The sequence below is a fragment of the Ascaphus truei genome, chromosome 1, assembly GCF_040206685.1.
Source record: "Ascaphus truei isolate aAscTru1 chromosome 1, aAscTru1.hap1, whole genome shotgun sequence".
Classification (NCBI taxonomy): Eukaryota; Metazoa; Chordata; class Amphibia; order Anura; family Ascaphidae; genus Ascaphus; species Ascaphus truei.
This window is the reverse complement of record NC_134483.1, coordinates 537,957,336-537,969,517: the sequence shown is the minus strand read 5'-3', so window position 1 is coordinate 537,969,517 and position 12,182 is coordinate 537,957,336. Positions and strand designations below refer to the sequence as shown.

Here is a 12,182-nt window from a genome sequence, read left to right as displayed (position 1 = left end):
TCCATTTTCTCTCTACACCCTTCCCTCCACTCTCCCTTCTCTCTCCCCCCATTGCTCTGTCTCCCCCCCCATTGCTCTCTCTCCCCCTACTCCCATTGCTCTCTCTCCCCTTCCCCCTCTCTAGCCCCCTTCCCCCCTCTCTCTCCCTTTCCTCCTCTCGTTTCTCTCCCCCCTTTCTCTCCCTTTCCTCCTCTCGTTTCTCTCCCCCCTTGCTCTCCCTTTCCTCCTCTCGTTTCTCTCCCCCCTTGCTCTCCCTTTCCTCCTCTCGTTTCTCTCCCCCCTTGCTCTCCCTTTCCTCCTCTCGTTTCTCTCCCCCCTTGCTCTCCCTTTCCTCCTCTCGTTTCTCTCCCCCCTTGCTCTCCCTTTCCTCCTCTCGTTTCTCTGCCCCCTTGCTCTCCCTTTCCTCCGCTCGTTTCTCTCCCCCCTTGCTCTCCCTTTCCTCCTCTTGTTTCTCTCCCCCCTTGCTCTCCCTTCCCCTCTCTCCTTTCTCCCCTCTCCTTTCCCCCCTCTCCTTTCCCCCCTCTCCTTTCTCTCCCCTCTCCTTTCTCTCCCCTCCTTTCTCTCCCCCTTCTCTCCTTTCTCCCCCCCTTCTCTCCTTTCTCTCCCCCCTTCTCTCCTTTCTCCCCCCTCTCCTTTCTCCCACCCTTCTCTCCTTTCTCCCCCCCTTCTCTCCTTTCTCACTCCCTCTCTCCTTTCTCTCCTTCTCTCCTTTCTCCCCCCTTCTCTCCTTTCTCCCCCCCTTCTCTCCTTTCTCCCCCCCTTCTCTCCTTTCTCCCCCCCTTCTCTCCTTTCTCCCCCCCTTCTCTCCTTTCTCCCCCCTCACTTCGTTTGACCCCCCACACCACCATCTCCGTTTGCCCCCCCCCACACCAGTCCGTTTCCCCCTCACCCCCCCATGACATATTACACCGTGTAATGATTTATTTAACAAAAATAAAGCGAAAATGGAGAAGCTGTTTGTTAAACACTAAGTACACCCTTAATTCCATAGGAATTAAGATGCTAAGTAGCAGACAGGTGCTGCTCATCAAATGCCCTTGATTAATTGATCATCAGCAAGTGTGTCCAGCTCTATTAAAGCCGAAGTTTTAGCTGTGTTTAGGTGCCAAGTAGGAAAGACATCAGCAATGATCTTAGAGAAGCAATTGTTGCTACCCATCAATCTGGGAAGGGTTATAAGGGCATTTCCAAACTATTTAAAGTACATCATTCTACAGTGAGAAAGATTATTCAAAAGTGGAAAACATTCAAGACAGTTGCCAATCTTCCCAGGAGTGGACGTCCCAGCAAATCCACCCCAAGGTCAGACTGTGCAATGCTCAGAGAAATTGCAAAAAACCCAAGAGTTACATCTCGGACTCTACAGGCCTCAGTTAGCATGTTAAATGTTAACGTTCATGATAATACAATTAGAAAAAGACTAAACAAGTATGGTTTGTTTGGGCGGGTTGCCAGGAGAAAGCCTCTTCTCTCTAAAAAGAACATGGCAGCATGGCTTAGGTTTGCAAAGTTGCATCTGAACAAACCACAAGACTTCTGAAACAATGTCCTTTGGACAGACGAGACCAAAATGGAGATGTTTAGCCATAATGCACAGCGCCCCGTTTGGCGAAAAGAAAACACAGCTTATCAGCACACACACCTCATACCAACTGTCAAGCACGGTGGTAGAGGGGTGATAATTTGGGCTTGTTTTGCAGCCAAAGGACCTGGGAACCTTGCAGTCATTGAGTCGACCATGAACTCCTCTGTATACCAAAGTATTCTAGAGTCAAATGTGAGGCCATCTGTCCGCCAGCTAAAGCTTGGCCGAAATTGGGTCATGCAACAGGACAATGATCCCAAGCACACCAGCAAATCTACAACAGAATGGCTGAAAAAGAAAAGAATCAATATGTTGCATGGCCCAGTCAAAGTCCAGACCTCAACCCGATTGAAATGCTGTGGCTGGACCTTAAAGCTAAAGTTCAGTCAATATCCTGCATGTGTGTTTTTTTTAATAAATCAGTTCTGTAGTAAGAAAAAATACTTTTAGCATTTTCTGTTTTTAAAAAAACAACTTCGAAAGACCAATTTTCTTGTATTCTATTTTAACAGCCATTTACTAAGGCACTGCCCCTTCATGTCCTGTCACAAGCTCTGGCACAGCCCTGCCCTCCCTCTAGCGCATGTCAGTGCAGGAGTGCTCATGAATATTCATGAGCTTCCACTGACTGACAGAAGCAAATAAAAACATATGCCATATCTAATTATGTCACCAAATTTTGCCTATCAATACATGGAGAATGAATTGACCGGCAGCTATACAGTTCTTTACAGGTAATTAGAGATTGCACACATGAAACTATTGACGTAAAAAAATTAATTAAAAAAAAAAAAAGACTGAACTGCAGCTTTAAGAGAGCTGTGCATAAACAAATGGCCACAAACCTCAATGAACTGAAGCAACGTTGTAAAGAAGAGTGGGCCAAAATTCCTCCACAACGATGTGGGAGACTGATAAAGTCATACAGAAAACGATAACTTCAAGTTATTGCTGCTAAAAGGTGGTTCTACAAGCTATTTAATCTTACGGTACACTTAGTTTTTCACACATGGCTTCTCCATTTTGGCTTTATTTTGGTTGATAAATAAATCATGACACATATGTCATGTGTTGTTGTTCATCTGAGGTTGTATTGACCTAATTTTAAGACCTGCTAAGGAACAGCTGATTGTTATTATGTCCTGATATGTAAAACCATCGAATTCAAAGAGGGTGTACTTTCTTTTTCACACCACTGTATAATATGCAATCGCTATGGTATGTTATATGCAGGCAAAATACTACTTTTCTTCTAAGCCAGGGGTGCGCAAAGTTTTTGGTGTGCGCCCCCCTGCCTGGGAGCCCCAGCCTTCACCCCCTCCCCCTCGCTTAGAACCCCACATCAAATGGTGTCGTGGGTCATGTGACATCACGTCGCGTGACCCTGCAGCGTCATTTAACGCCGCGTGCGCGTGTCGCCGAAAACCCGGCTGGCAGCAGGTAAGGGACATTACAGAGGCCTCGGGCCTCCCCTCGGCATTTAATTTAAATGCCTTGGAGAAGGGTGCGGGGCCTCTGTAACTGCCGCTCTTCCGCCCCCTTTGCGCACCGCTGTTCTAAGCATTAAATTGCTGCTGGGATATAAACTGCAGCAGTACACAGCTATTGCTATAAGGCAGTGCACAAGGTCTTAGCTATAAACAGGCAACAAATGTTGCTATTATTATCATTCCTAGCATTCTCTGAATAAAGTTTGAGTGTTGCAGAAACACTGCCATACAACCAGGTCACGATGCTGTTCTGGATGCCGGACGCCTCCTGCTATTGACGCGACCGTCGTGGCGTCACTAAACTCCCTACGTACGTTTCGTATACTAAGCGTACGCTTCGCCAAGGGGAGAAGGAGTCTAAAACATGGTGGTGACTATCACGGGACACCAGGTACTTTTTACACCATTTATATATTACCGGGATTATTCTTTAGGCAAAGCAAGATAGTAAAAACAAATTGCAGTTATTTTGGTAAATGTACATACAAGAAACAGTTACAAATACACCTACTGGGGTTCTGGGGGGGAAATCGAGGCTTTCCGAGGTCCATGTCTGTCAATCATCATTACCCCATGGCTGAATACTTCACAACATTTCAACTGACAACCGAGAGCCCTTAAAAGGGGAAGTGCCTGAGACTATGCATAGGAGCGAACTTCATAGCCTAATAAAAGTTCTTAAAGTTAAAAATGTTAAAAGTTGATTAAGCAGCAGAATTTAGGTGCACAAGTTGAGTTGGACTGGTTTCACGCAAAAACAATAAAAAAAGAAGGAGAAAATGAAACCTGCCATGGGGGTGCTATGGAAGAGGGAAGATGGCATCCAGGAGAAAGAGTTGAAGGAGCTGGAGAAGAAGTGTGAGAAAAGAGCGGGCTGAAGATGGTGGAGAAGAAAAAGGCGCGAACAGACTGTGGTGGAACTCGGAGGGAGGAGGAGGGAGTAGAGGCGGAGATGAGAGCGGGAGGGAGGAGTGAGGTGGAGCGTCTTAACCAATGGCGCTGAGAGAGGGGATGACGTCAGTGGAGGTGGCCGGGAGTCTAGTGATGACGTCACAAGAACTAAAAGCCGGAAGAGAGAAGGAGCGTAAATGGTGCAGGGGCTCCCGGCGGAGGTACGCGAACACCTCTGCCGGGAGTCAGGTTGCAGGGAGATCGGAGGGGAAGGGATCACAACAGAGGAAGGAAAGAGATAGAGAGGAATACAGGAGGAGGAGAGGGGGGGGGAAGAAGAAAAGATAGGATCAAACAAAGGCGCGAGACAGGATAATAGGATATAAAGGGGTAGAGGAGAGGAGATTTGGTGGTGGAGGGAGGGGGGGAGTAGGGGATAACATGAAAAGAGAGGCAAGAGGTGGAGCAGAAGCGAAGTTGAGCTCACACATGGCAGTTTAATTTGAAAGCGGGTCAGGGGAGTAAGGTTTAGGTAATTAAATAAAAAAACATTTTTTTTTTTTTTAAAGTTATACAATTTAAAAAGTTTAGATAGTTAGGTGTAATAGAGAGTAGAAAATCTATAAGAAAGGTCCGAGATTTGAGCTATTGCTAGGATAATGGCAGGGAGTGCTGGGAGAAAGGCGAAGGCTCCGTCTTCCTGGCAGTAGGCAGGTGCCGGCGACCCACGGGGGCTAGAACATCGAAGCCAGTGGGGGAAGACCCAGGGGAAAAGAGGCTCCAAGAGAGTCGGTGCCTTTGGACCCTAGGAGGAGGAAAAGGGTAGGAGGCGTGTTGCCCCTGGGCATGAGAGCTTAGGTCCAGTAGGATCATACATAGCTCACTGCAGATGTTTCACTCACACAACCCATGCACACACATAAACACACATATACATGACCTGCAGCACCCGGCTCTATAGACAGGAAAAGCATGCGGCACGTGCATGCACGTTCGCATAGGCACGCGCGACCACATGCTGTATATAACAGCCCTTATATACAGTACAGCATGCGGCCGTGCGTGCCTATGCGAATGCGCGTGCACGTGCCGCATGCTTTTCCTGTCTAGAGCCGGGAGCTGCGTGTATGTCTGAGTATATGTGTGTGCATGGGTTGTGTGAGTGAAAGGAATTCCTAAATAAGATTTTTTTTTTAAAGAAAAAAAAAGTTTAATAAATATTTTTTTTTTCGTTCTGCAATCATTGACACACATACATACATTTGAGCGCAGGCAGCGGCGCAAAAATATGATTTTCCTCATCTTCACCGCTGTCTGTCGGCTCCCTTCTCCCTTCCGTGCGCGCGCGCCGTCCTTGTATAGAAAGGCTGACTGACATCAGCCAACTAAAATTCTGCGCGCGCGCACGGCGTAGCACACGCACGGCACTATAGAACGTGCCTCATGCTTGGAGAGCGGTGATGTCACCAGCTCTCCAAGCATGAGCGATCGCTGACCTGCAACATTTTTAGAGCAGGAGTGGGGGGCGTGGCTAATAGGGCAGGGGGCGTGTCATTGGCTGAATAGGGGCTGTGTGTGTGTGTCCATTTTCTCTCTACACCCTTCCCTCCACTCTCCCTTCTCTCTCCCCCCCATTGCTCTCTCTCCCCCCATTGCTCTCTCTCCCCCTACCCCCCATTGCTCTCTCTCCCCTTCCCCCCTCTCTAGCCCCCTTCCCTCTTTCCCCTTCCCCCCTCTCTCTCCCTTTCCTCCTCTCGTTTCTCTCCCCCCTTGCTCTCCCTTTCCTCCTCTCGTTTCTCTCCCCCCTTGCTCTCCCTTTCCCCGCTCTCCTTTCTCCCCTCTCCTTTCCCCCCTCTCCTTTCTCCCCCCTTCTCTCCTTTCTCCCCCCCTTCTCTCCTTTCTCCCCCCCTTCTCTCCTTTCTCCCCCCCTTCTCTCCTTTCTCCCCCCCCTTCTCTCCTTTCTCCCCCCTTCTCTCCTTCCTCCCCCCCTTCTCTCCTTTCTCCCCCCCTTCTCTCCTTCCCCCTCTCCCTTCGTTTGACCCCCCACACCACCATCTCCGTTTGCCCCCCCCCCACCAGTCCGTTTCCCCCTCACCACCCCCCCATGACATATTACACCGTGTAATGATTTATTTAACAAAAATAAAGCGAAAATGGAGAAGCTGTGTGTTAAACACTAAGTACACCCTTAATTCCATAGGAATTAAGATGCTAAGTAGCAGACAGGTGCTGCTAATCAAATGCCCTTGATTAATTGATCATCAGCAAGTGTGTCCAGCTCTATTAAAGCCGAAGTTTTAGCTGTTTGCTGGTCTGGAGCATTCAGGTGTGTGTTAACAATGCCAAGGAGGAAAGACATCAGCAATGATCTTAGAGGAGCAATTGTTGCTACCCATCAATCTGGGAAGGGTTATATGGGCATTTCCAAACTATTTAAAGTCCATCATTCTACAATGAGAAAGATTATTCAAAAGTGGAAAACATTCAAGACAGTTGCCAATCTTCCCAGGAGTGGACGTCCCAGCAAATCCACCCCAAGGTCAGACCATGCAATGCTCAGACAAATTGCAAAAAACCCAAGAGTTACATCTCGGACTCTACAGGCCTCAGTTAGCATGTTAAATGTTAACGTTCATGATAATACAATTAGAAAAAGACTGAACAAGTATGGTTTGTTTGGGCGAGTTGCCAGGAGAAAGCCTCTTCTCTCTAAAAAGAACATGGCAGCACGGCTTAGGTTTGCAAAGTTGCATCTGAACAAACCACAAGACTTCTGAAACAAAGTCCTTTGGACAGACGAGACCAAAATGGAGATGTTTAGCCATAATGCACAGCGCCACGTTTGACGAAAACCAAACACAGCATATCAGCACACACACCTCATACCAACTGTCAAGCACGGTGGTAGAAGGGTGATAATTTGGGCTTGTTTTGCAGGAACCTTGCAGTCATTGAGTCGACCATGAACTCATCTGTATACCAAAGTATTCTAGAGTCAAATGTGAGGCCATCTGTCCGCCAGCTAAAGCTTGGACGAAATTGGGTCATGCAACAGGACAATGATCCACACCAGCAAATTTACAACAGAATTGCTGAAAAAGAAAAGAATCAAGGTGTTGTATGGCCCAGTCAAAGTCCAGACCTCAACCTGATTGAAATGCTGTGGCTGGACCTTAAAAGAGCTGTGCATAAACAAATGCCCACAAACCAATGAACTGAAGCAACATTGTAAAGAAGAGTGGGCCAAAATTCCTCCACAACGATGTGGGAGACTGATAAAGTCATACAGAAAACGATTACTTCAAGTTATTGCTGCTAAAGGTGGTTCTACAGGCTATTTAATCATACGGAATACTTAGTTTTTCACACATGGCTTCTCCATTTTGGCTTTATTTTTGTTGTTAAATAAATCATGACACGGTGTAATATGTCATGTGTTGTTGTTCATCTGAGGCTGTATTGACCTAATTTTAAGACCTGCTAAGGAACAGATGATTGTTATTATGTCCTGATATGTAAAACCATCGAATTCAAAGAGGGTGTACTTTCTTTTTCATACCACTGTATAATATGCAATCGCTATGGTATGTTATATGCAGGCAAAATACTACTTTTCTTCTAAGCCAGGGGTGCGCAAAGTTTTTGGTGTGCGCCCCCCTGCCTGGGAGCCCCAGCCTTCACGCCCCCCCTCGCTTAGAACCCCACATCAAATGATGTCGCGGGTCATGCGTGACCCTGCAGCGTCATTTGATGCACGTTGTCATGGCGACGTGTCACGTCACATGGCCTCACGGCGTCATTTAACGCCGCGTGCGCGTGTCGCCGAAGACCCGGCTGGCAGCAGGTAAGGGACATTACAGAGGCCTCGGGCCTCCCCTCGGCATTTAATTTAAATGCCTTGGAGAAGGGTGCGGGGCCTCTGTAACTGCCGCTCTTCCGCCCCCTTTGCGCACCGCTGTTCTAAGCATTAAATTGCTGCTGAGATATAAACTGCAGCAGTACACAGCTATTGCTATAAGGCAGTGCACAAGGTCTTAGCTATAAACAGGCAACAAATGTTGCTATTATAATCATTCCTAGCATTCTCTGAATAAAGTTTGAGTGTTGCAGAAACACTGCCATACAACCAGGTCACGATGCTGTTCTGGATGCCGGACGCCTCCTGCTATTGACGCAACCGTCGTGGCGTCACTAAACTCCCTACGTACGTTTCGTATACTAAGCGTACGCTTCGCCAAGGGGAGGAGGAGTCTAAAACATGGTGGTGACTATCTCGGGACACCAGGTACTTTTTACACCATTTATATATTACCGGGATTATTCATTAGGCAAAGCAAGATAGTAAAAACAAATTGCATTAATTTTGGTAAACGTACATACAACAAGAAACAGTTACAAATACACCTACTGGGGTTCTGGGGGGGAAATCGAGGCTTTCCGAGGTCCATGTCTGTCAATCATCATTACCCCATGGCTGACTAGTTCACAACATTTCAACTGACAACCGAGAGCCCTTAAAGGAGAAGTGCCCGAGACTATGCATAGGAGCGAACTTCATAGCCTAATAAAAGTTCTTAAAGTTAAAAATGTTAAAAGTTGATTAAGCAGCAGAATTTAGGTGCACAAGTTGAGTTGGACTGGTTTCACGCAAAAACAATAAAAAAAGAAGGAGAAAATGAAACCTGCCATGGGGGTGCTATGGAAGAGGGAAGATGGCATCCAGGAGAAAGAGTTGAAGGAGCTGGAGAAGAAGTGGGAGAAAAGAGCGGGCTGAAGATGGTGGAGAAGAAAAAGGCGCGGACAGACTGGTGGAACTCGGAGGGAGGAGTGAGGTGGAGCATCTTAACCAATGGCGCTGAGAGAGGGGATGACGTCAGTGGAGGTGGCCGGGAGTCTAGTGATGACGTCACAAGAACTAAAAGCCGGAAGAGAGAAGGAGCGTAAATGGTGCAGGGGCTCCCGGCGGAGGTACGCGAACACCTCTGCCGGGAGTCAGGTTGCAGGGAGATCGGAGGGAAAGGGATCACAACAGAGGAAGGAAAGAGATAGAGAGGAATACAGGAGGAGGAGAGGGGGGAAGGAAGAAAAGATAGGATCAAACAAAGGCGCGAGACAGGATAATAGGATATAAAGGGGTAGAGGAGAGGAGATTTGGTGGTGGAGGGAGGGGGGGAGTAGGGGATAACATGAAAAGAGAGGCAAGAGGTGGAGCAGAAGCGAAGTTGAGCTCACACATGGCAGTTTAATTTGAAAGCGGGTCAGGGGAGTAAGGTTTAAATAATTAAATAAAAAACAAATTTTTTTTTTTTTTTTAAAGTTATACAGTTTAAAAAGTTTAGATAGTTAGGTGTAAAAGAGAGTAGAAAATCTATAAGAAAGGTACGAGATTTGAGCTATTGCTAGGATAATGGCAGGGAGCGCTGGGAGAAAGGCGGAGGCTCCGTCTTCCTGGCAGTAGGCAGGTGCCGGCGACCCACGGGGGCTAGAACATCGAAGCCAGTGGGGGAAGACCCAGGGGAAAAGAGGGTCCAAGAGAATCGGTGCCTTTGGACCCTAGGAGGAGGAAAAGGGGAGGAGGCGTGTTGCCCCTGGGTATGAGAGCTTAGGTGCGGTAGGATCATACATAGCTCACTGCAGATGTTGGTTAATGTGCTGGTTATATTTTGTGTTGTCTTGTTGTCCTTGTGTGTGCCCCTTCCCCATTCATCCCTTGCCCCCCCGCCTACCAGTCAATGGATGGGATTGTCGAAGGAAGTGTGGAAGAATCTTGGCAGCTGACCGTTGGGATACACCTGAAAAGATATCAGATTTTGGTAAGCAAATTTACACAAATAATAAAATGGCAGCAACGTGGGTGTCCCATAATGTGAAAGGCTTCAATAACCCTCAGAAAAGAAGAATCGCACTCACAGAATATAGGAAAAGAAAAGTAGACGTATTACTTATACAGGAGACCCAATTTAGTGTCAGAAATAACCCACGGTTTTTAGATAGCCACTTCCGTCAGTTCTATCTGGCTTCAGCAGCTGAGAAAAAGAGAGGAGTGGCGATATTGTTCCATAACAGCTTCCCATTTAAAGTGGATAAGATTAAGAGAGATATAGAAGGGAGATACCTTATTCTGACTGGGAAGGTGCACAATAGTAGCATAACACTGGCAGCGGTTTACGCCCCTTGTGAAAATGACCCACAGTTCTTTCGGGCATTTTTTGAACAGCTGGATAGAATGGCAGAAGGTAGTATAGTGATTGCAGGGGATTTTAATAAAAGATTAGATCCAACACTGGACAGAACACAACAGAGGAACAGAGACAGGACAGAGGGTGTGGCAGCTTTTCGCCAAGGTATCAGAGACAAACAACTGGTTGATATTTGGAGGGAACAGCACCCTGGGGAAAGAGGCTTCACATTCTATTCGCACCCACATGACAGCTACAGTAGGATTGATTACTTCTTTGTCTCAAATAGATTGGTCCCACAGATCTCCTATTCAGGAATGCATGATATTTCATGGTCGGATCATGCACCGATTGAGCTGCGGTGTTCACAAATTAGATTGGCCAACCCAGGTGCAAACTGGAAACTAAACGAATCATTAATTAAGATACCCGAGCTGAATCAGAACATAAAGGAAGAGATCTCACAATTTTTTAAGACAAATTTGGGCAGTGTGGAGTCCCATGTCACTCTGGGAGGCTCACAAGGCCACGATGAGGGGGGTACTGATTAATATAGCAGCGGGCAGGGAAAAGGCGAGAGAGGCTAAGATAAATCAGCTCAGAGAAAAGCTCCATGAACTCTCTATACTACATAACCGAACCGGTAGAGAGGAAACACTAAAGGAGTTGAAAGATGTAAGAATAGAACTTAATCTACTCCTTACCTCCCAATCTGAGAAGACTCTGAGTTGGACAAAGAGGAAATCCTTTGAAAAAGCGAACAAGCCGGATACCATGCTAGCAAGGAAAATTCGCAATAAACAACAAAACTACACAATACACTCAATTAAAACTAGAACGGGAGATCTGACTGCAAATCCCAAACACATAGTTGAGGAGTTTAGAACATATTACGAAGGATTATATGATGGGAAGAAGGTGAGACATAACGACAACACGAGTAGGGCTCTAGAGAAATTTCTAGCAGACTCGGATTTGCCAAGGATAATGCGGTTGGAGCAAGAGTTCCTAGAAAAAGAGTTTACAGCAGAAGAACTACGAGAGGTAGTTACAAATCTTAAACCTGCAAAAGCTCCGGGCCCAGACGGATTTTCGAATCTCTATTATAAAAAATATATTGGGATTCTGACCCCGCACTTATTACGGATGTATAATAATATTCTGGCAGGGGGGGGGGGGGGTCCTTTTCAGATCAGATGCTGCAGGCATCCATCTCGGTGATTCATAAACAGGGCAAAGACCCCAGCAATTGTCCAAGCTATAGGCCAATCTCACTGATTAATTCGGACGTAAAAATGTATTCCAAATTGAAGGCCAATAGATTGTGTACTATTCTACCCAGGCTGATTCATCCGGATCAGGTTGGTTTTATCAAAGGTAGGCAAGCGGCCGATAATACTAGAAGAATAGTTGATATCATAGATCATATTAATACCAACAAGATCCCGGGAATCATACTAAGCTTAGATGCTGAAAAAGCCTTTGATAGAATTGATTGGCCCTACCTGGATGCCACGCTTGCAGCGTTTGGAATGAGGGATAGAGTCTCATGGGCAACCAAAGCACTGTACACAAACCCAACGGCACGGGTAATCCATCAGGGGTTCCCGTCCAAATCATTGCAAATTAAAATTGGCACAAGACAGGGCTGCCCGCTCTCGCCCTTGTTGTTCGCCCTCTGCATGGAGCCACTAGCAGCCCACATCCGATGCAATAAGGATATCACGGGAATCCAAATTTTTTCCCAGGAATATAAAACAGCATTATATGCGGATGATGTTATTCTGACATTGTCTAGGCCCCTGGTCTCTCTACCCAACCTCTTTGACCTGTTGGAGAAATTTAACGCGATTTCAGGATTTAAAATAAATCAAGCAAAATCGGAAGCTTTGAATCTGAATCTCCCAAAAGACACCGAAAAACTAATAGAGATACATTTTAATTTGAATTGGCAACCCAAAGCAATTAAGTATTTAGGAGTTAATCTGACTAAGGAGGTGAAGTCGTTGTAGAAGTCAAATTATCCTAAACTCTTGC

The 12,182-nt window shown here is 46.5% G+C and overlaps 1 protein-coding gene across 3 annotated transcripts in view; it reads right to left on the bottom strand.

Moving 5' to 3' along the window:
* Nucleotides 1-12,182, bottom strand: part of ZNF638 (zinc finger protein 638) — a 191,674-nt gene that overhangs the window by 65,911 nt on the left and 113,581 nt on the right. For 2 of the 3 annotated variants that reach the window (XM_075573062.1, XM_075573080.1), the window contains exon 3: nucleotides 9,693-9,758. The exons of the other annotated variant lie outside the window; for it this stretch is intronic. In XM_075573062.1, the coding sequence (XP_075429177.1) occupies nucleotides 9,693-9,758 (66 nt within the window). The remainder of the gene's footprint in view (nucleotides 1-9,692; nucleotides 9,759-12,182) is intronic. 3 annotated transcript variants of the gene reach the window in all.